This window comes from Aricia agestis, chromosome 22 (genome assembly GCF_905147365.1).
Source record: "Aricia agestis chromosome 22, ilAriAges1.1, whole genome shotgun sequence".
Lineage (NCBI taxonomy): Eukaryota > Metazoa > Arthropoda > Insecta > Lepidoptera > Lycaenidae > Aricia > Aricia agestis.
Window position 1 is genome coordinate 454,383 of NC_056427.1, and position 24,637 is coordinate 479,019.

A 24,637-nucleotide genomic window follows, 5' to 3' on the forward strand; every position below is an offset into this window, starting at 1 on the left:
GAAGACAATAATTATATTTTATTAAATTAGAATCGCTGTAATAAATTATTGTCTGCAAAGTACAAACCAACGGCATAGTAGAATTGTAGAGTTTTTTTTGCCTCAATCCCTCTCAATATCTAACCAGCAACACCTCTCAGTCTATGCATCCCTAGTATCTAGACCTCTACAAACTTCCCCTAGCCTTCTGATATCAACAGCCTCCCTCATAATCCCACTAACACAACAAACCCTACACGATGGATCCAGCAACTTTAAGCCGCTGGATCAACGCGCACTGGTATGATAATTGCGAGAAGCTTAGTTCACTGGCACTAGCTACTAGCATGTCAGTACACAAAGATAACTAATTATTTCTGTGCTAAAATTGTAAGCAAAATCTAGTCTCTGGTCCAGGATTATTGTGTCGAAGTCTCGAAAATTACCTCTCTTTAAAACAACTGTATACCACTATTTTTATTAATGTTAGAAGTCAGACTTCGAAAGTAACATCTAATTAACCGACTTCCAAAAAACGAGGAGGTTATGAGTTATGACATATATATTCGGCAGTGGATATTTTTTTTGTATGTTTAACGATTACTCCGCCGTTTGTGAACAGATTTTCAACATTTTTGTTTTGTTGTATTAGATTGGTTAGGTCCAATGTGGTCCCATTTTGGCCTTTTCAATTTTCATCATACGACCAACACAACTGAATCGTCGAACCACGCAACAGCCTATGTGATCAATACAGCCCGTGTATAAATAGTAGCCTATCTGACACAGTCCACTGACATTCAGCGCAGCTGCCCGTGAACTTAGGCGGTATTTATATAGGCTACTGAACTTTATTCATTAAATCCTTACTAATATTTTAAATGCGAAAAACCGATTTCGATTTGAGATTTATCTCGAAAAAATGTACGGTTCCCGCGCGATAAACTAATTTCTTTCCTGTGGGAATCATCTACATTCAATATTTTTTATAAGCTTGCAAATGCGGCTCCTTCCGCTGTAACTCTACACGATGTGCACGTATTTCTTCACGACTATACGGTATAGAGCAGGGGTTCCCAAACTGTGTGCCGCGGCGCCCTGGTGCGCCGTGGAAATGCAAGAGGGGCGCCATGAGTCGATCCTCCATCATTATCCATAACCACAAATATTATAAAATAAAATCATATTATATGAATTATACAAAGCAGGCAGAATATGATTAAATATTTGTTTATTATTATTTACCTGCTTAACCTAACTATTATCATTAAAGGTGTTTATTTATGTACTAGCTGTTGCCCGCAACTTCGTCCGCGTGGACTTCAGTTTATAGCGCGCGGTGTCAATAAAATTGGTGTCAAAAGCTTTTTAAAACCCTGGTACCCCTTAAATCAAAATACCCAAAACAGCCGTGTAGTGTGCACATAATATGATTTTTTTTAATATAACTTTTTTATACCTTTTAAAGCTTATTTAGCGTTACACAACTTAGCTGCATAATGCATTACACAACTTTAGCTTTGCCCAATGGCCAATACCCATAGGCCATAAACTATTTAGTATTTATTATTGGTAGACTGTTGTTTCTGATTTCTATGTTGGTACGTGAGTTATTTATTATTAAATAACTCACGTCCCAATATTTCGATTCTTTCGATTGTTATACATGTTCTCACAGAAAACCGGCGTGAAACAGCGCTTGCGCTGTGTTTCGCCGAGTGAGTGAGTTTACCGGAGGCCCAATCCCCTAACCCCTACCCTATTCCCTTTCCTACCCTCCCCTATTACCCTATTCCCTCTTAAAAGGTCGGCAACGCACTTGCAGCTCTTCTGATGCTGCGAGTGTCCATGGGCGACGGAAGTTGCTTTCCATCAGATGACCCGTTTGCTCGTTTTTCATATAAAAAAAAAAAAAAATCAACATGGTACCACCTCTTATAGAAATACATATGAACAAGCGATAGCGCTCTCTCTGTTCTAGTTTTTGAAACTAACTTAATTTGAACAAATTTACGCATAAACACCCCCTTACAACCCCTTTTTCCAGTAAGAAGTAGCCTATGTCCTTTCTCAGGCTTTAGACTATCTGTGTACAAAATTTCATTACAATCGGTTTAGTAGTTTTGGCGCTGTTGTTTTTGAATTTGATATCTAATCTAAGTTGGTAGGTGAGTTCTTAGTTAATAACGTGTATAACAATCGAAAGAATCGACAAATCTAGCTTAACATGGTACCACCTCTTATAGAAATACGCATGAGCAAGCAATATTTAGTGTCTATCTAGGGGACTCTTGGCGCCATCTATTTTGAGTTTTTGGAACTAACTTAATTTGACCAAATTTACGCATTTTCACCCCCTTACAACCCCTTTTCCCAGTTAAAAAGTAGGCTACTTAATTTGGCCAAATTTACGCATTTTCACCCCCTTACAACCCCTTTTCCCAGTTAAAAAGTAGCATATGTCCTTTCTCAGGCTTTAGACTGTCTGTGTACAAAATTTCATTACAATCGGTTCAGTAGTTTTGGCGTGAAAGCGAGACAGACATACAGACAGACAGACAGAGATACTTTCGCATTTATAACATTAGTATAGATATTTTTGTAATAGCTAGGTAAAATAGGGCGCCGTGACAAAATATTGACTTGTAACTCTTGTACTAAGTGCGCCGCAGGTTGAAAAAGATTGGGAACCCCTGGTGTAGAGTATACTCATACGTGGTAGAGCCATGCTTCGGCACGAATAGGCCGGCTCGACCGGAGAAATACCACGTTCTCACAGAAAACCGGCGTGAAACAGCGCTTGCGCTGTTTACCGGAGGCCCAATCCCCTACCCTATTCCCTTCCCTACCCTCCCCTATTCCCTTCCCTTCCCATCCCTACCCTCCCCTATTACCCTATTCCCTCTTAAAAGGCCGGCAACGCACCTGCAGCTCTTATGATGCTGCGAGTGTCCATGGGCGACGGAAGTTGCTTTCCATCAGGTGACCCGTTTGCTCGTTTGCCACCTTATATCTTATTAAAAAAAAACAAATAGACTATAGTCAATACTGTATGTAATATTCCCAAATAAGTACACACAATGCTCGATAAATGCGGCTACCTCCTCTGCTCTACACAATATGCACATATCCTCTCTTCACGACTATAGCATTCGCAAGTCATACATAAAGCGGCCCCTTCCGCTGGCGCCTCTAGCCCTCTACGCAATGTGCGCGCATTCTCCCTTCGCGAGTCGCAACTATACCACTGGCATCGTGCCAAACTATTGTGCTGTCCATCAACTACACTACGTCAGGGAATACTTTTTATCACACTACACCTACTTGAAAGATACTACTGGTATTATAGAATGATCTAAGATCTCCGTTGCACCATCGAGCGGAAACCGTACATTTTTCCGGGGTAAAAAGTATCCTATGTGTTTTTCGAGGACTCAAAGTATCTCCATATCTAGCAGTTTAGTAACAGACAGACAGACAGACTCTATAATAGAGATACAAAATCGTTTTTTTGTAATTTCTTCTCTTGGCGGACAGTATGATTTGACCCCAATAGGCTTTTTCACCACTTTCTGATAAGTGACAAATAGGCTATCCACCAATTAACTTGACAGATCAAGTATGGAGAATCTGTCGAAAAAGTTGTGAATAGCCGAATACGGCACTTTATCAGAAAGTGGTGAAACAGCCTTAGCCTTAGAGGCTAAGCCGAAAAGGATGCAACATGAGTAATCCCGTTATTTATATAACCAGATGTTGGAGCTGGCTGGACGCCAGAAAAGTCAGGGTTTAGGTTTCTGGAGTATGACCTGGATTGGATGAGATAACTGTAAGCACTAGATTCTAGAAATCAAGGTCTTTTGCAGGTGTAACTGTACTTAGACCTTTCTTAATCCCCGACAATAAAAGAGGGGTGTTATAAGTTTATGTCTGTTTGTCTGTGTGTCTGTCCGTGACATCGTAGCTTCTAAATTCTATACGGGTAGACCGATTTTGATCTAGTTTTGTTTGAAAGCTGACATGATCGGGAGTGTTCTTAACAATAGTTCATCATCATCAGCCACCTAACGGCTAGAAAACTTGGCGAGTTTTTTAAAACTCCTTTGTATTTCGTCCGACTTTAAAAATTATGGAATGCAAGTTGCCTTTTCACCCTAAGTCACTTAAAAACGGTTAGAGACTAGAGTTAATATTAAAAAGATTTTCCTGTCAAATAATATGGTCTAGACCAGCGGTTCTCAAACTTTCGGGTGGCAGAACCCCATTATTAATGCTAAGTATGTACTCACATACGGTTTTGCCCGATAGTTTTACTCCAAAACGAGTAATAATAATTACTGTGTGGACCGCAAAACCATAGGCAAAAACTCACAGCCCCGAGCCGGCTCGATGGATTTAAATATATTGATTTAGAGTAAAACTATCGAGCAATGCTGAATGTGTGGACGAAATCCCGAGCCGCGGGTTTTGCTCGACGTTATTGCTCGATCGAGCAAAACCGTATGTGACTACTTAGCATAAGAAGTGACATTTTTGACAGACCCCAAAAATAATTATTGTTTTGTCTTTGTATGAATTGTCTCCATGCTGGCGTGTGATGACATTTTTAAAAACAATTTATGTATCGCCCGCGGAGCCCGTACAAGGCATTGCGGAGCACACTTTGAGAATAGCTGGCGTAGGTTACTAAAAAACGGTCAAACTGAATATTTAAACGAATTTCCCAGGCAAATAATTCGGTCTAGACATAATATCTAGAATTTAGTCTGGTTAGTCTGTAGGGACTCGTGTTACACTAGCGACAGAGCAAAGAATTAGTTTTTGTGTTTAATTTAATTTAGTCTCAGAGGAAATTTGGTTTTCCGATTACTAAGGTTCTTTTTGGTCAAGATTGTTTTTCATGTGACTGTCGCTTATACTTTTCAGTAATAACCATAAAGTTAATATACCCAGCGGAATAGAGAAACAAAGGCCTGAGCAAGAGAGATGTCACTATCAGTAACACTGCGTGGTAAAGAGACGTGTGATACATGACAGCAGCACTCTTTTTTTGACGTCCAGTCGGCACGTGCCGCACGTTGACAATTTAATCTCATAGAATTCATGTTCAATTATGCTTGTGTAAGTGTATGCGTACGTGCATATTTTTCACACAGATGTAAACCAATTTCGGTTTCGTTTGACAGCTCGAGATTTTTGATTTATTCCGCTAGGTATATATTAACTTTATGGTACTAACGTTAAAATAAGAACAAAACAACCCTTGTTTCAAAAATTTTAAATAGGAAGATTAAACTCCAATATTTAGGCAGGACTGAGCGGGCTGCTGATGATGAATTATACCTAAGAACCTCAAAGAATAATCTGGATAATATCAGCTTTCAAACAAACAAAAACTTTTGTCTACTTTTCTCTCGTCTCATATATTACATTGGTAACATAGAAGCTCCTCGGTTTTGGTAGCTTTTTTTTATGAAATAGGGGGGCAAACGAGCAAACGGGTCACCTGATGGAAAGCAACTTCCGTCGCCCATGGACACTCGCAGCATCAGAAGAGCTGCAGGTGCGTTGCCGGCCTTTTAAGAGGTAATAGGGGAGGGTAGGGATGGGAAGGAAAGGGAAGGGAATAGGGAAGGGAATAGGGTAGGGGATTGGGCCTCCGGTAAACTCACTCACTCGGCGAAACACAGCGCAAGGGCTGTTTCACGCCGGTTTTCTGTGAGAACGTGGTATTTCTCCGGTCGATCCGGCCCATTCGTGCCGAAGCATGGCTCTCCCACGTATAAAATAGACGCTTAAATAGATAGCAAAATGCATTGTGCCATATTGATCTCATAAGTCATTCATTCGTTTACAATTTCGAATAATTTCCCACTACATCTCTATATGACATGTCAGTCTGTCCCACTAAAGGGGGACGGTGGGAGGGGGGGAGTTGTCACGGTGCCAGCTGTGAGCTGACTCAGGGGTTGCCCGTGACATGACTCACGACGGATGACATATTACGGATTTATCAGTGCAGTGTGCGACTGTGGAAATGTTTGTTTAGCAGTGTCCTTATTATACATGCTTCCATGCTAATATTATTGACTAGATGTCGCCCGCAACTCCGTTGCGCCAAAATTCGTTTATCGCGCGGAACCATATTATTCCGGGATGAAAAGTATTCTATGTCGTTTTCCGGGACTCAAAGTATCTCCATACCAAATTTCAGCAAAATCGGTTCAGCGGTTTGGGCGTGACTAGGTAACACACAAAAGGACAGACACACTTTCCTAGTATATCTCACAAGTCACAACTAGGGTTGCCAGATGTCCCGTATTTAAGCGTACAGTCCGGCAAAAAATAAACGGTCATACCGGACAGAACGATGTCCGGTATTTTGAGGAAAGTTGGTGTTACTGGTAGTTGGTACCTAGTTTTAGGTGATTTTAGTTTTTTTAGAAGCTCCTACCTTACCTTTATTTCGTTAAGTAAGTTATAGTACATAGTAGATGTGTTATCATCGGTCAGTTAAGGTGTGACGACGCGAGCTCTCACAAAGCTCGGTTTTTAGCTAGTATTATTATTTAGTACCTGGATGACCGAGCTTTGCTCGGTATAGCAAACACTCATTGACTTCGCGTTACTTAATAACGCCATCTGCTGGTCGTTAAAACAATTAGTTGCTCACATAATAGTATTATTATTCGCCAATAGATGTCAGGAAGAGTCATATTAAAACACGAAAAAAAAGACATTTTCTGAGAATGATTCCTAGCTAGATCGATTTATCGCCCCCGAAACCCCCTATATACTAAATTTCATGAAAATCGTTGGAGCCGATTCCGAGATTCCAATTTTATATATTATATATACAAGAATTGCTCGTTTAAAGATATAAGATTAGTATGGATATATGTTTACTATGTTTTTATTTAGTTTATAAGAAGTTTTCTTTTTTCAATTTTATTTTTCCTTGTCTCCTACTATATATTTTAAACATAATATTGTTAATTAATAATACTATACGTGGGAGAGCCATGCTTCGGCACGAATGGGCCGGTTCGACCGGATAAATACCACGTTCTCATAGAAAACCGGCGTGAAACAGCGCTTGTGCTGTGTTTCGCCGAGTGAGTGAGTTTACCGGAGGCCCAATCCCCTAACCCCTACCCTATTCCCTTCCCTACCTTCAACTATTCCCTTCCCTTCCCTTCCCTTCCCTACCCTCCCCTATTACCCTATTCCCTTTTAAAAGGCCGGCAACGCACTTGCAGCTCTTCTGATGCTGCGAGTGTCCATGGGCGACGGAAGTTGCTTTCCATCAGGTGACCCGTTTGCTCGTTTGCCCCCTTATTTCATAAAAAAAAAAACTCATTTCATTCACAATATTTCATTTGTCGCAAAGCATGTTGTATTTCACCTTTCATTGGAACACATTTCATCCATAAAAAACTGTGCTGTATTTTGTATTTTGTTAAATGTGATTCTGTTGGTGAATCAATAAATAAATAAATATAATTAAGTATGTGTGTGTGTGTGGGAGTCTACGTATGTATGTGCGAGTGTACTATGAATGTATGAGTACAGTACAACGATCGATTTGGTGAAGTTACTGCAGTTGCAGGTGCATACGAGTAGCGTTAGCAGACGAATATATATATTTTATTTTTTAACCTATTATTTTTCTTTATAATTCGCTTTTTCTCTCATATCTTTCGTTTAAATAAGTTAAATATATATATATTTTAAGCCATAATACCTTAACACCTTTAATTTAAATAAATACTTTGTACAAGACAGTGCAGTCCTTTTAAAGCAGTGTTTCTCAAACTTTTTTGTGGACCCCTTAAATTAAAACTTCCAACACTCCCAAGTCGGGTACGTAATTATGTATCATGTAACTGTAGGTATAGAAAACAACATGACGTGAATTTAAATATTATAATATTTTTTAATGTATTCTAATTTCGCACGCTATTGTCATAGCAAAACAAGTACTTAATAGTGTTTTGAGGCTATAAACATGAAAATGTAAAAATTCATGTTACTATGTCAAAAGATAAAGAATTATGGAATATGATCTATACATATAAAACTCAAAGGTGACTGACTGATTGACATAGTGATCTATCAACGCACAGCCCAAACCACTGGACGGATCGGGCTGAAATTTGGCATGCAGGTAGATGTTATGACGTAGGCATCCGCTAAGAAAGGATTTTGATAAATTCCAACCCCAAGGGGTTCAAATATGGAATGAAAGTTTGTATATAATAATACTTCTTAACGCGAGCGAAGCCGCGGGCAAAAGCTCGTTATAAAATAAAAATTTAACTACTACGAAACTCATTGGGCTCGTACTTTTTACTCTGACTGCGTCAGAATAAGGGTTATATTTTTCGAGAGTATCCATACTACCATACTAATATTATAAATGCGAAAGTCTATCTGTCTGTCTTTGGTATGAAGCTGAAATGATTGATGATGATGGTACCGATTATGCTGAAATTTGGTATGGGGATACTTTGAGTCCCGGAAAAGTACATGGGATACTCTTTATTCCGCAAAAACTTAGGGTTCCTGAGTGATAAACTAATTTTAGCGCAACAGAGTTGTGGGCGTCATCACAGAATACATTTGAAAATCATAATCCTCCTTTTGGCTTTGCTGTAGTCGGGTAAAGGCTATTCTACTGACGGTACATGCACAGTATTTATTTACGTTCCAGTATCCGCGTCTATTTGTGGACGACGGGCTTCCTAGATGAGAATTAACAGTACTGCGCGGCGTTACTAGTCATTCTGATTTTAATGTAAACAAAAACCTGACTAAATTAATATGCCATTGTATTTCTTCAGGTGATTGCTTGACATTTGGATCAAAATGAATTAAAACTTAAAACATAATTTTGAAAGATAGAAAAGCTGTGTCACGAAAACCGTTGCCCGCGACTTCGTCCAGGGCAATATTATAATAGTCTGTCTGCAGGCTGTTACATCTCAAGAACCGCGCTAGATAGACAGTTGAAGCTTGAGATTTAGATCACGACAGCATCAAAGCCGTTTCCGAAAAAAAAAGATCATATTTTTTGTTTTCCCGGGACATAAAATACCTATTTATATAACAAATTTTATAAAAATTACTTTAGTTGTTATACCCTAAATAGATAATGTGCTGTCGTCAACTACAGCTCAGGCAAGTGTGCTGGTGAATATTATGGGATAGTTGGTAAATAAAATATTAGGTTATTTTGCAGCGCCCTCGACACACCCGGTAGCCGCGGAGTCGCCGGAGGAAGTGAGCGGGCGGCGGGTGGTTCGGGACCGTTGCGTTTATTGTTATGTACATCACAGATAACAGACAGACTGACACCCTTCCCTATCCTAGTTATATCAATAAAAATAACCTATACAAGTCTTGTTTCTCTTCGTCAAGCTGCTCTAGCACAAGACAGAAAAAGACAGCGACAGGAAAGTATTTTTATTAGTATGTTGCGTTTGTCTGTGATGACCCTAATCAATTCATCTTAAATAATTGTATAACACGTACAATTAGACTCAAGCAGCGGTTCTTAAACTTTTTTGGCGGTGGAACCATTTTGAGAAGCGACATTTTTGGCGGACCACTAATATATGTTTTGTATTTGAATTCAAATTCAAATTCTTTATTAATCACACAATATAATAATATAGTACAATAGTTTAAAGCAGGCAGTTTTAATTAATTGTCGCCATTCTGGTCTGATGACATATTTTGTAAAAACTATTTATGTATCGCTCGCGGGGGGCTCCGTACTAACTACAAAGCCTTTGCGTAGCCCGAGGGGTCCGCGGAGCGCACTTTGAGAATGCCTGCCCTAATCGATTCATCTCCTATTGTATAACACGTACAATTAGACTAAAGTAAATATGTATGTTTGTTATTGTGTAGAGGGGAAACGGAAAGCATTTAATGTATGATGTTGTAAACATTGTACATTTGGACTAGTCCTAGTGCGCAGATAGATAATAAATACTTTGTAAGTCTGTATACAATTTAATTTTAGTTTTATATTATCTCTAAGTAATAATAACTAGCCAATTGCGAGCCGGACTCTCGCACGAAGGGTTCCGTACCGTTATCTAAGAGAAAAATATGCCAAAAATTGTGTTTTTTGTATGCCCCCCTTAATTATTTATTTTATTTAAAAAATATTATTAATTCTTAAAAAGTGCACGTGAAAATATAAATCGTTGTCTATATGACGTGTCCCGTGACTTCGCCAATATCCCAGGCAAAGACAAGAAAACCTAATACAGTATGTTAGTGTAAACACTGTTATCCTTGAAACCATCAAATGAGCCCGTCAAAATGAACAACTTTTTCTATGAGAACAATGCTGGGAACTTAAAAAAAATGCCATCTTCATACCTATACATTCATGCCCGGATCGGCAATTTCTATGGGTATGAAGACGGATTTTTTTGAGTTCCCAGCATTGCTCTCATAGAAAAAGTTGTTCATTTTGATGGGCTCATTTGATGGTTTCAAGGATAACGGCGTTTACACTAACATCTTGTATAGTTATTTACTGTGCAATTTGTTTATTAGTTAATCTATATCAACATCATAAAATATGCAAAATAGGGATGATGACAAGGTCAAAGATTAGCGAATTTTGTTAATAAAATAAAGAAATCACGGTAAAAAATAAGTGTTCCCAAAATTTCAGCTTGATAGCATTTGTATTTTTTTTTTGTTATGCGCCTTCAAAGTTGGATATTCAAGTCGATTTTTTTTTCAATTAAATTTCTTAATATTTGTATACAATTCGATAACTTATGCAATTAAAAGCAACTTTTGTTATGAAACCACTTTCATAAACGCAATATTTAATATACCTGTCGAACAAAATTGTCTCCCGATGCGTACAAACTACGAAAGACTGACGTCATACTTTCGTAGCACTTTGTATGGAGCGTTTCGGGCAGGTCTTTTTTATGAGATACATATTTGAATTGTCATATCTTGGTGAATTTTGAAGCTATCAGAGTCATTCTTTCAACGATGTTTCTATTTTTTAAGTGTCTTTCAATTACCGATAAGAAAAAAAAATAGTCATCATGCCTATTATGTCTGTCTGTCTGTTACCTCTTCGCGTTTAAACAAATTAACCGATTTTTATGAAATTCAGTATAAAGAAACTTTATGTCGCCGGAAAGGTGACAGGATAGTTCATCCCAAAAATAATGTAGTAACTCAGTAACAAAATAATGTAAGAATGTGTTTGTTCGTTTGTTTCTATCTGTTTTCACGCTGAAATCATACCACTGATGATGAAAATCATTAGTTTCGCCAAACAGTCAACGCCGTCAGGACATCATTACCACAAGTCACTAATATCTATCCATCTTCAGTTGTAAATGACTGTTTAGTATTCCGATCACAGATTAAAAACTACGAGTATGTATTTACAAAATATCTTGTAAAGGGGACCTTAATAAATTACGGCTAGGGGGTCCAGTTAATATTTAGGAAAGTAAAGCTAAAATAAAAGGTAAGCCATATTATAAATGCGAAAGTGTGTCTCTCTGTGACTTTGTCTGTTACCTCCTCATACCCACACCGCTAAACCGATTTTGGCGAAATTGAGAGATTGTGGAGATACTTTGAGTCCCGGGAAAGGACATAGGATACTTTTTATCAGGGAAAAAAAGAACGGCTTTCGCGAAATAAACGAATTTTGGTGCAACGGAGTTGCGGGCGTCATCTAATTTTTAATAAGTAAAAAGGTACGCAAATATGTAAAAATAATCAACTGTAGCTAATTTTGAAACTTAGAAAATCTTCTTGAACATTTTTTCGTAACTATTAGACGATAAAATTAGTTATGTCGCAATTTAAAAATATCCAGGGGCATTAAAGGGGTCTGAGAAAAAAGTTTGGGAAACCCTGCTCTTAAACGAACATAATTATTAAAATTCAATTCTTTTGCAGGTTTTTAAATAATTATAAGTACATTAAAATTAAAAATATCTTTATTACGCTAATAGTGCGAGTATTTCTCACTACTTGAGGTAAAGAAGTCAACAAAATTTTTTGTAGCATTGATATAATTATTATTATCATACCTCTCTAGTAAACTTGTAGGCGTTGTTAAAACAATATAGTCTTAGCAAGAACAATTTTAGCTACGGTTTCGTAACCTTATTCACTATGTAAAAATGATTGTATGTTTAGTCAGTTTAATTTGCTGATTGCTTGTTCGAACCCGCTAATCTCAGTAAGGAGTGTTTGAATATATTTTTTTTTTGTGTTGGTTGGTCCATTTGTCGAGGAAGGCTTATACTATAACGAACTTTTGCCGGCGGCTTCGCTCGCGTTAAGAAGTGTTATTATATACAAACTTTCATCCCATATTTGAACCCCTTGGGGTTGGAATTTATCAAAATCCTTTCTTAGCGGATGCCTACGTCATAACAACTACCTGCATGCCAAATTTTAGCCCGATCCGTCCAGTAGTTTGGGCTGTGCGTTGATAGATCACTATGTCAATCAGTCAGTCACCTTTGAATTTTATATATATAGATAACATCATGGTGTGACCAATAGGAGCGAAGAATCAAAGGAAAATGTGGAAAAAATGAGCAAAATTATTTGAAAGCGCTAATCTCAAGAAATACTGGAGTAATTTTTATGTTATTTGTCACAGACATTAAGTAGACCAAAGTGAGGCTACTTTTTGCGGGAAAATGTACGATTCCCGCGAAATTCCATCCACAAGTTGACGTTACCAGCACGCAGCAATTTGCCAGTCCACACGGAACTAATGACGACCCTGGCATTCCTCGTGTTAATAACAACTGAATGAAAGCCCTGGCCGTATGCCAGACGGACAGACACACAAACACATTGTACTGTAAATAAATAGTGCTGGAAGTATATTGTTTAGAGTTTAGAAGTAATCTTGGTAAGATTATCTTGGATAATCTTGAATCTATCAGATCGCAAGAAAATTAAAGCGCAAAAAAGCGAATGCCCGAATACCATAGAAATTTCCACCCTATAACATTTATCTAGCGCAGTCGTTCTCAAACTTTTTTTGGTGGCGGAACCCTTTTGAAAAGCTAAATTTTTGACGAAAAGAAAGAATTGGAGCTACAAATCAAGAAGTGGACATTAATCACGGATTTTATAATTGCGAAAGCTAACAATAATATATTGACAAAGTTAGCGCACGACCAGTTCCAAAACTTGCACAAGAAAATGACCGCAATGACTACAGAGACACACATTGAAATACATAGTATAACTACGCTTGTAAGTTAAACTATGTATTTCAATGTGTGAATACGCAATGCAACGGCGCGGAAAAGCAAATTTCAACTCCAACTTTGTCAATAGTCAATTCTTTTTATTAAACCAAAAATTGTATCGTTACTTTCGACATTGATGGCACGCTACAAACTTGACGCCCGGACTATAAATATGATCGTATAACACGGTTATTGATAGTCCCAGAGATAACGATAAAATATCCATCAAATTATGTATGCGGTAACAGCCTGTTACGTCAGCGATAAGGTACGCGTACGTTGTGAAGGGCCGTGGCGGAGCGGACCGCATCTATACTTCTATACTAATATTATAAATGCGAAAGTGTGTCTGTCTGGCTGTTACCGCTTCACGCTTAAACTACTTAACCGATTTTGATGATATTTAGATACTTACTTAAAGTTCCGGGAAAAGACATCTAAGGATACTCTTTATCCCGGAAAAATGTACAGTATCCGCATTATATTAATTTTCATGGACCCCTGCTTACGATTGTGGACCCCCATTTTCAGGCCCAACGAAGACCCCGTCGAGTCTCGCGTGGACCCCCGGGGGTCCACCTGGAGCACTTTGGGAATCACTGCCTTAAAGTATCATCACTATGTTTTTTATACCCTCTTTAGGCGTGATAGGTAAACAGACATACATACACTTTCTATCCCTATTTAAACACTACTTCGCCAAAATATGCGAAAGTTTGCAAGAAATATTTGTTATTTGTGTGGGCCCTTCGTCCTTGGCGCTCCCTTATAGCCTTGCCAAGTCGCACTTTACTGTATTAAGGGCTAAATAAAGAGCTAGGGAGAAACAGAAGTGCCAGGATGCAATATAGATGGTCTATAACTGGTAAGTTATAGGCCATCTATAAGTTTCAGGCTGGCCGCATACCTAGACATTATACAAATACACACGTTTCCTCTATTCGGTTTCCGAATTCGTTTTCCGAATTCGAAAATCCGTTCACGCAACACGTTCGCTTTTTTCCGAACAGAACGAATTCCGCACATATACGTTTCAAGTGCAAGACTTGTACTATTATCTATTCTGTGGTGCAAGCTGGCGTGTTCGCACATGAAAAAAAATAAACGTTCGCGCAAATCTCACGGAATTCCAAATCTGAAATCGTGATTCCACATTAGGAAATCGCATATGGAAAACGTGTGTATGCGGCCAGCCTAAAAGCTTACACACAATAATCCATACTATTCTTTTTATCTAATATTACAAATGGAAAAGTCTGTCTGTCTTACTGTCTGTTGGCTCTTCATGCTTCAACTTAACCGCTAAAACGATTTCGAAGAATTTTTATCCGGGAAAAATGTACGATTCTCGCGCGAATCGCTATAAACGAATTTGGGTGCAACGGATCATCATCTAGATATTTATATAGATTAGGTGGCATACAAGCAAAAGGTTCACACATAATAGAAAGCAATGTCATAAGCTGGCCTATCTACCACATACCTAGCACACACCGCAGCAACTATTCAAGTCACATTTGGGAAGATATCCTCATTCCTCGATACCATCGCGACCGGAGGGGAATAACTCCTTGTTATTTATATTTTCCTAGTACATTTATACCATCTTTGGTTGAAAAAGAGAGGGATTAGAAGAAAATCCGTACTAATATAAATAAAATTGACGTGGGAGAGCCATGCTTCGGCACGAATGGGCCGGCTCGACCGGAGAAATACCAGGTTCTCACAGAAAACCGGCGTAAAACAGCGCTTGCGCTGTGTTTCGCCGAATAAGTGAGTTTACCGGATGCCCAACCAATCCCCAACCCTTTTCCCTTCCCTACCCTCCCATATTTCTTGCCCTACCCTCCCCTATTACCCTATTCCCTCTTAAAAGGCCGGCAACGCACCTGCAGCTCTTCTGATGCTGCGAGTGTCCATGGGCGACGGAAGTTGCTTTCCATCATGTGACCCGTTTGCTCGTTTGCCCTCTTTATTTCATAAAAAAAATAAATGCGACAATGTGTCTGTCTTACCACTTCACGCCTAAACCGCTGAACCGATTTTCCTAAATTTACTTTTTACGCTAGTACTTTTACATCGCGAAACCCCCTTTCGTTGGAAAAGAGAGGGATTGTGACAAATTGTAACTTCGGCACATTTTGTCCGAAGTTTGTTTATACATAATTATTATGTAGAAACATTTGTTTATTGCGTCGAAACCGTAGATTTTTCCGATCTTGTGTCCTTTCTAGGGACTCAGAGTAAATCCATATTACTAATATTATAAATGCGCAAGTATATCCGTCTATCAGTGTCCGTATATCAGTCTTCACGCTTAAACTACTGAGCCGATTTAGCTAAAAGGTACTTTGAGTCCCGGGATAGGACCCAGGAAATTTTTATTCCGGAAAAAGGTACGATTCCCGCGTGATAAACTACATAATTTCTACTTCGGACTTCATGTAGTAAAATATATTCCAATTCCTAACCAAAACTAATTAAATCAGTTCGGCGGTTTAGGCTAGTCGACTGGCCAATTCAGATGGCCACATTACAATCTGGCGTCTCATGATGGCGTCATCTCTGATGGAGACAAAGGGTCTGGTGTGACAGCTCCAATTGTCACAATTGTGCCACACACCGCTTCAAATACATACTAATATTATGAATATGTCTGTTACCACTTCAGAGATATGACGGGACAACATCTGACGGGCCTGCAAGTCTATCTATGTAAAGAAAACGTGTGACACTCGGGGACTGCCGCGGTAAAGCTATTGCATAGCATTTTTTATCAACTTATGCAATCATAATTTGCATGCTAGACGCACGCACATAAACACCGTGTCAAAGTCTGGCAAAGCCGCACTGACCGGCACAGCAGTACGGCAATTGCAGTGGTGTTAGGTTTTTTTCGTTACGGAATTTAGTCTCGCTTTTTGTCTTGAAATATTCGTGGATATCCACGGAAGGTTTTAAACGTCGCGTTGAGAAAATACGAAAAATCACAAAAAATGCAGTAATAACATGAATAAACGCAAACGAAGTCGCGGGCAAACGCTAATATTAGAATCTCGTCTCATGGTTCGTACTATAGCTACACGAACTGTTAATTTTACAACAAAATTGCAGAGAGGAAGACCTTATCATAAACTTCTGTTCAAATTATTATATTTGAGGATATCCGGCGAAACAAACATACTATGTACACATTTTAAATGAAAGGTACTGAGGCAAATTATGTCTCGTTCAGTGGCGAAGGGTACTTAGCCAAATTCGATAATTTCAATTATAATTATCTAGATGGCCGATCTAGATAGACTGACCGGCAACGCACCTTTTTTTTATGAAATAAGTGGGCAAACGAGCAAACGGGTCACATGATGGAAAGCAACTTCCGTCGCACATGGACACTCGCAGCATCAGAAGAGCTGCAGGTGCGTTGCCGACCTTTTTATGAGGGAATAGGGTAATAGGGTAGGGAAGGGAAGGGAATAGGGGAGGGCAGGGTAGGGGATTGGGCCTCCGGTAAACTCACTAACTCGGTGAAATACAGCGCAAGCGCTGTTTCACGCCAGTTTTCTGTGAGAACGTGGTATTTCTCCGGTCGAGCTGGCCCATTCGTGCCGAAGCATGGCTCTCCCACGTCTAGAACCTGCAACCTGCAGCTCTTCTGATGTTGGGAGTGTCCATGGGCGACGGTAGTTGCTTTGCATCAGGTGACCCGTTTTCTCGTTTGCCCCCTTATTTTATGAAAAGAAAAAAAGATGACGCCCGCAACTCCGTTGCGCCCAAATTCGTTTATCGCGCGGGAACCGTACATTTTTCCGGGATATCCTATGTCCTTCCCCAGGACTCAAGGTATCTCCATACAAAATTTTAGCAGGATCTGTTCAGCAGTTTAGGCGTGAAGAGGTAACAGACAGACATACAGGTGCAGTTCTTATCATACTTCGACAGAACAATAAACACATAATAATATGTAAAATGTGCAGTCGCTAAAATCACCGATTTACCACAATTCGCCTTTATGTCTATAGCAATAAAGTCTAAAATAGTCAAAACGGCAATTTCCGCGACCGTACACATAGCACATAATATACACTATGCTAATTACTAACATAGCACAATTAAAAGCAACCTTCACATATATAGTATTATACTAAATGAGCAATTACGACGTCTGCACGAATGTGTCTGCCGGATGTCACGGCCGCAGGAAAAACCGGTGTCAAAATAGTGTACTTAGGTTTTTTAAGCAAAATAACGAGCAAATTGCTAGATAATATACATGACCTTTTGGTTTCTCAGAAGTCAGTCATCTCAGAACATTCAAAACTCTTGTTAACAACAGAAAAGAACTCAAAAAAGTTATAAATTTTAAAACTAAATTAATTTTTAAAACAACCATTACCAAGTTATCACTTATCAATACCAAAAATAACTTTTAGGTTAAAAACTGTTATCAGTACTAAAAAGTAAAATGTAATTTTATGATTCACACAAGTTCAGATAAATAATTATTTTTATTATTATAACACTGATAAATATTAAATAATATTTATTACTTTTAACAAAAACACCATCAAAATAAGATTAATACGCTACATAAGCGAATTATCAACATAATTTGTTTGTTTTGGTCACTATTACAAAATTTTCGGAGATTTTTGCTATATACAGTAAACTATTTAAGTAATTCCCTAAAATTTGAGTAAAGCAAAAAAATTTACACGATATTTAATTGTTTTTTTTTTGTTGTTTTTTATTTTTAACCGACTTCCATAAAACGAGGAGGTTATATATTCGGCTGTGGATATATTTTTTTTTTGTTTTTTATTTTTTTCAGTGTTTATAAAATTATTATTACACACATTCACACTATTTTTTCAGTAACATTTAATGTATATTTCCAACTTTTGCGCCATTTTTAAACACCTTTTACCCTTATTTACATGTTTTTAACCGACTTCCAAAAGGGAGGAGGTTATACGTTCGGCTGTGGTTATTTTTTTTATGTTTATTCTATTATTTACACAAACACACACATTTTTCAGCGTATTTACACAAAAACACACATCTTTCAGCGTATTTTACCCGATAACACACAAATTTCAGCGCGCGTGCTTTCGACGCGGCGCTCTGAACCAAACTGCTCTTTCCTCTTTCAGTTTTCAGGATAAACTACGTAGGGGTGTTAGGTGAAAGTGTGTGTCCGTTTCTATCCATTCTGATGTTATTGTAAACAATGCTAGATGTAAATTGTAACGCTACCAATTTGAGTGTAAAACGTATGAATAGTAGGATTATATTTTAATCGAGTTTTATTTTATCAACAAAATGTTAAGTGATAACACTTAACTTACAAGCATGATAATTACTAAGAAAAAATCCATATCCATACTAATTTTATAAATGCGGAATTGGGTTTGTGTGTCTGTCTGTCTGTTATCTCTTCACGTCTAAGCCGCTGAACCGATTTTGCTGATATTTTGTAATCAGATACTTTGAGTCCCTGGAAAGGCCATAGAATACTTTTTATCCCGGGAAAATGTACGGATCGCGCCCGATAGACGAATTTTGGCGCAACGGAGTAATTGCGGGCAACAACTAGTAAGAACTAAATGTCAAAATATGTCACCTTATAATGTAAACCATCTATACTCCACTCGGGCTAACTTGTCATTTTCCATATAAAACCACGATTGACAATATCTGACATTTCATTGTCAATCGCGGTTTATATGGAAAGTGGCAGGTTTTTGACAGGGGGTCAATGACCGCTGGCGACAAGTTAGCCCGAGTGGAGTATACGTATTTGAAATGTTAAAAGATTTATCTACATTTTCAACACTAGCCCTTATAACTTATTGCAAAGCTTCACCGAAATCGGTTCATTCGTAACGTAACTTTATGTGGATTGTGGTTGCGTTATGATTCTAACTATTTTTAAACCAGGAAATAAGAAATAGGTTGGAAGCCATATGCAAATAAGATTATGAACTTATGGACAAAGTAAAAGGGTAAACTGAAATAGCGCTATGGTTAAAAGTTCAAACCTAGTCTAGACCAGCGGTTCTCAAAGTGTGCTCCGCGGAGCCCTGGGGCTCTGCGCACACACTTGGGCACTATAAAATTACTCCAGCGTAACTGGTCTAGTTTCAATGAAACCGGCCACAATGGTTTAAGCATGAAGAGGTAAAAGACCGACAGACAGACAGACAGACACACTTTCGCATTTATAATACATATTTTATATTAGTATGGTTGGCCAATTAATGCTGAAGCAAAATCGGTTCAGCGGTTAGTGTGAAGAGGTAACGTAACGAACATACAGACACATAGATAGACAGACAGACACACTTTCTCATTTATAATATTCTAGTACGGATGGCCAATTAATGCTGAAGCATAGTTAGTATGTTTCCTATTACTAACGCTAAAACCACTCAGTGACAGTCGCTAAGTATATTTTTAACTGTGACTAAACCGTGACACACAGACAGACAATTCCACATCCGTACTAATATTCTTTAAGCTGAAACTGCTGTACCGATTTTGATATAATTTGAGTACCGGGTAAGAAATTAAAAGTGCGGCAACTATACTTTTTGCGGCAAAACACAGAAATGGATATCCATTTTCTGTGCGGCAAAAACAGTTTACAGTTGCCGTTAGAATTTAGATAGACGTTAGATTATGTTTTATGTTTTACTTTTTAAGTTTTTATGTTTATTGTAAAATGTTTTACTCTAAATAATAAAATAAAAAAAATCACCCTGTATGATATTATGTGTGTTACTGAATGACCCCCCTTTAAGGTTGTTTTGGGGCCATTTACCATTAGAAATTGACATATTTATTTACGACTTTTAAAATCTTTGTATATATTAATATATATATGAAAATACATGTTTCACTAGGATCACATAAAAACGTAGGAATTCTCAAATACTTAAGCCTCAAAAAATCTGTGACCAAAACTTTGTGTTCCATTTTAAACTTTATAATTAGGCAGGTTTAGTATAAATAATGTCTCTATGTTAATGAGAAAAGTTTTAATAAAAAGGCGCTAAAGTTTCGTATTTTAGTACTGAAAGTATATTCCATAACTTCGTAAACGTACGATTTCTGGCCATAGCCTGGTCACCGAATACGTAAAATATTTGACGCTACTTGTCTCTTTCACAAAGGAAATCGCTATCACGCTTTTATCGCATTTTTATCCAAACGAGATAGATAGATAAGAAGCGATCTATATAAATAATCGATTTCACATGTTCTGAGACCAGGATATATAATGCATTTTATGAAGTATGAACCGAGTTTAGTTAGTCGATGGAACTATATTGAGGTTGTCGTTTGGTCTTAGATTTTTACTGTTATTTCTTGTAAGAACATGAAAAAGACCGTATTTTAATTGGTATTCAGTGGGGCACTCGCGTTGGCGCTATATTTGAAGTCACAAAAACTTAATCAAAATTGTCAAAGAAGTAAGAACAAAATTATGAGTACTTACCTGAAAAATGCACGGTTGTCTGGAGATAAGACTAGAAAAAGCTATATCGTTTTTCTCCTCCTAGATCTCCTAAACACTTAGGATCAATTTATACCAGCGCAGAGTCGAAGCGCATCGAAGCGAATTATTAAAACTGAACATAACAAATTCAACCTTAACTCCAAAGCGTTAACGCACTTTATTACTTCTGAGAATTTAAAAAGGCGCGCGCATCCGCGCGAATTCGCTTGAATGCGCCCGACCAACGCCGATTGGCCTCGCAGAAGTAACGTATGCGTTACACTCCGGAGTTAAGGTTGAATTTTCTGTGTTCGCTTCGACTCTGCGCTAGTATAAATTGACCCTTCATTGATTGCAAATACAGCCCTATCCAAGAAACCGATTATATAATAAAAAATATCGACTCGTTTAAGAAAGAGGAAGCTTTACGGAAAACGTGTCATTATTATGTGTGCACCAGTAGGGCACTCACATTGGGGCCCTTTAAGACGACGCCTTGATAATTTGGCTGTAGCGATATCGATTTTTCTCAGCAATGACTAAAGCTAAGAAATTAAAGTTCATTGTCAGTATTCATCATGTCTATGTCTTTGAATTACCCATAGCACAACACGATTGGCCAACTTTTATAACATATATAAAATTTGTAAATAGATTGCCTCAAACTTCAAGCATACACTTTAATTTGCCCATAGCTTATATGAAATGTATTTATGGTATTTACGACAAAAACCATTTCGTCGCTTACGCCCTTTCCATTTTTTGCTGTTCCATTTAGAACATATCCAACACGGTTTTTTACTTTAACGCGGCGTCACCTTAACGCGTGTAATGCCCCGTCCTTACAGCAATAATCACTAACCTGGTACAGGTGACGCGGTCGGCTGGTCCCAGATGTCTTCGTTCTTTCGGAAACTTCGCTCCACTGCAACAAAACGTACAGTTTAGATACGCGCGTCGCGCACATTAAGACGTGGCGCGACGGGCCGCATTTCTATACTGTTTTTGTGACCTTACGCGCACTCGGAACTAAGAATGTATGGAAATACGACCCGACGCGTACCGTCCCTTCATAATATTGTGTAGGTATTGACGATATAAAGATGATCTAACATTTGTCCGCACCGTACGCGCCGCATTTTAGAATTCGTTGTATGAAATGACGTCACGGTATACGGTGTATACGTGTATACGGTGAGGAAAAATGCATGTACTATCAGAGAAGTTGATTCCTAAGCAGATGGGGGACCTACGTAGTTTGGTCGCGTTACGTCAAACCCATTAAGAGCTCACCTGACTCTAAAAATCAAACATCGTCTCTTCACACTCACGCCCGTCTTTCATATGCCAGGTGAAAAAGGACAGCGCGGAATCATTGCCGAGTTAGTTTTACTTGAATTAAAGATGAACTATAATGATTATGAAAAAAGTGTTTTGAGCAAATTTAGGTTTTAACAATACCTTTTTAGATATTAAAAAATATTAAAGAAAAGACAGCAAACTTCGAAGATCCAAGCAAAAATGTGTCTAAAACAAGGTTTTTTTGTAAAAAAGAAACTATCGAGCATTTTTTGAGTAATCGTGTTTTCGTCTTGAGCATTTAATCTTTATGAACTGAAGTTACTTGTGTCAAAAAATCAGTTTTCTAGACCTTACAGATTTTGAGATCTAGGTTAATGTATGTAGTTAAGTTAGGGTCATATGGACTCTTAAAATTGAATTGACATGATCCGAGCATAAAGTTAATATACCTAGCGGAATAGAGAAACAAAGGCCTGAGCAAGAGAGATGTCACTATCAGTAACACTGCGTGGTAAAAAGAAACGTGTGATACATGACAGCAGCACTCTTTTTTTGACGTCCAGTCGGCACGTGCCGCACGTTGACAATTTAATCTCATAGAATTCATGTTCAATCATGCTTGTGTAAGTGTATACGTACACATATTTTTGCACACAGATGTAAACCAATTTCGGTTTCGTTTGACAGCTCGAGATTGTTGCTCTATTCCGCTAGGTATATTTTCTTTATGGATCCGACCAAATGACGTTGGTCAACTGCCTAGGAATCAATTTTCTCGATACGATCAGCTTAAAGCATTGTAATGACTTAATTATTGTCAAACGCTATTTAAAGTACTGTCGTGTAGACTGTCGTCAAATTGAGCGCTCGAACGGCGTACGTAGTTTTTTTTTTTTTTTATGAAATAAGGGGGCAAACGAGCAAACGGGTCACCTGATGGAAAGCAACTTCCGTCGCCCATGGACACTCGCAGCATCAGAAGAGCTGCAAGTTGCCGGCCTTTTAAGAGGGATCAGGGTAATAGGGGAGGGTAGGGAAGGGAAGGGAATAGGGGAGGGTAGGGAAGGGAATAGGGTAGGGGATTGGGCCTCCGGTAAACTCACTCACTCGGCCCATTCGTGCCGAAGCATGGCTCTCCCACGTAGTTCAACCGATTGCAGTTATTGCGGTCAATTTGTATGTAAATACTTTTGAAAACACTCACTGTTGAGGAAGTGCCCCGAGCCCGCAGACTTCCGAGACTTCTTGTCATTCTCCAGACCTGGGGGAAAGAAAAAGTAAAGAAACTGCTACATGCAATAATTATGAATCGATTCATCAGGGAAATCTATATCTATATATTATACAATGTGTCCCGACACCGGTGTCCGATCCTTTAATGTCGTGATCTATGGCATATTTTATCGACAAATTGGCCCCCAAATTTTTTTCTCTCTCAAGGTTGTAAAATGGCAGCCATTTTAGTTTTTCTCGGGCTTTCACACTAATCTGACAAGAACTGCTCTTGTAAAAATCCTATGAAGATAAAAAAGGTCTCATTTGATAGCTAAATTTGTGGACTACGCTTACACAGGCAATATGTTACAAATTTCGTGAAATTAAACATAGAAAAACCCAAGTTTAAGAAGAAAAAATTGTGTATTTTTTATTAATGGCTTTTTGTGAAAAATGTAGCTGATTAAACTGGTCCTTTTTTATTTTTAAAAGATAGAGGTAGTTTTCATCTTCTTAAATTCTTTCACTTCAATGTTTTAAGTCAGATAGTTTAGAAGTTATAACGATTTTCTTATGATGAGGTGGTCAGATTAGTATGAAGCCAGAGAATTTTTTTTTTCAAAAGTTGGAGCAAAAAATAATTTGAAAGCCAATTTGTCACTAATATAAGCCATACATCATGAGTTCAAATTTTTTTTCTCCAACTTTTGAAAAAATAAATTTTTAAATCTCCAACTTTTGAAAGCCCGAGAAAAATTAAAACGGCTGCCATTTTACAACCGTGAGAGAGAGAAAAAATTTTAGAGCCAATTTGTCGATAAAATATGCCATAGATCATGACATTAAAGGATCGGACACCGGTGTCGGGACACATTGTATAAAACTCAAAGGTGACTGACTGACTGATTGACATAGTGATCTATCAACGCACAGCCCAAACCACTGGACAGATCGGGCTGAAATTTGGCATACAGGTAGATGTTATGACGTAGGCATCCGCTAAGAAAGGATTTTGATAAGGGGTTCAAATAGGGGATGAAAGTTTGTATATAATAATACTTCTTAACGCGAGCGAAGCCGCGGGCAAAAGCTCGTTAATTCATAGGCCGAGAGCCGACCTATGTTATTATAATAACTTAGGTATACTATGTTGGAAAGAAGTTCCTTATGGCGCGTTCGGTGTTGCGAAAGGAGGCTAGACGGAACCACACTTGACCTCGACACTTTTTTATTAGTACCTGCCTATTAGGGGCAGAGGGCGTTCATATCATAGGTTCCTGTGCGTCAACTAGATGGCGTTTTTGAGAATAAACAGCGACTACCACCGGACGTTTAAATCAATTTTATTACAATTCCACAA

General features: G+C 38.2%; 1 protein-coding gene across 5 annotated transcripts in view; it reads right to left on the reverse strand.

Annotated features, from left to right (window-relative positions):
* The window catches only part of LOC121738191 (rho guanine nucleotide exchange factor 11), a 138,682-nt gene that overhangs the window by 85,042 nt on the left and 29,003 nt on the right, over positions 1 to 24,637 (reverse strand). For all 5 annotated transcript variants that reach the window (XM_042130102.1, XM_042130100.1, XM_042130099.1 and 2 more), the window contains 2 exons: positions 23,267 to 23,323; positions 21,623 to 21,685 (listed from right to left, as the gene is read on the reverse strand). In XM_042130102.1, coding sequence (XP_041986036.1) covers positions 21,623 to 21,685; positions 23,267 to 23,323 — 120 coding nt within the window. The remainder of the gene's footprint in view (positions 1 to 21,622; positions 21,686 to 23,266; positions 23,324 to 24,637) is intronic.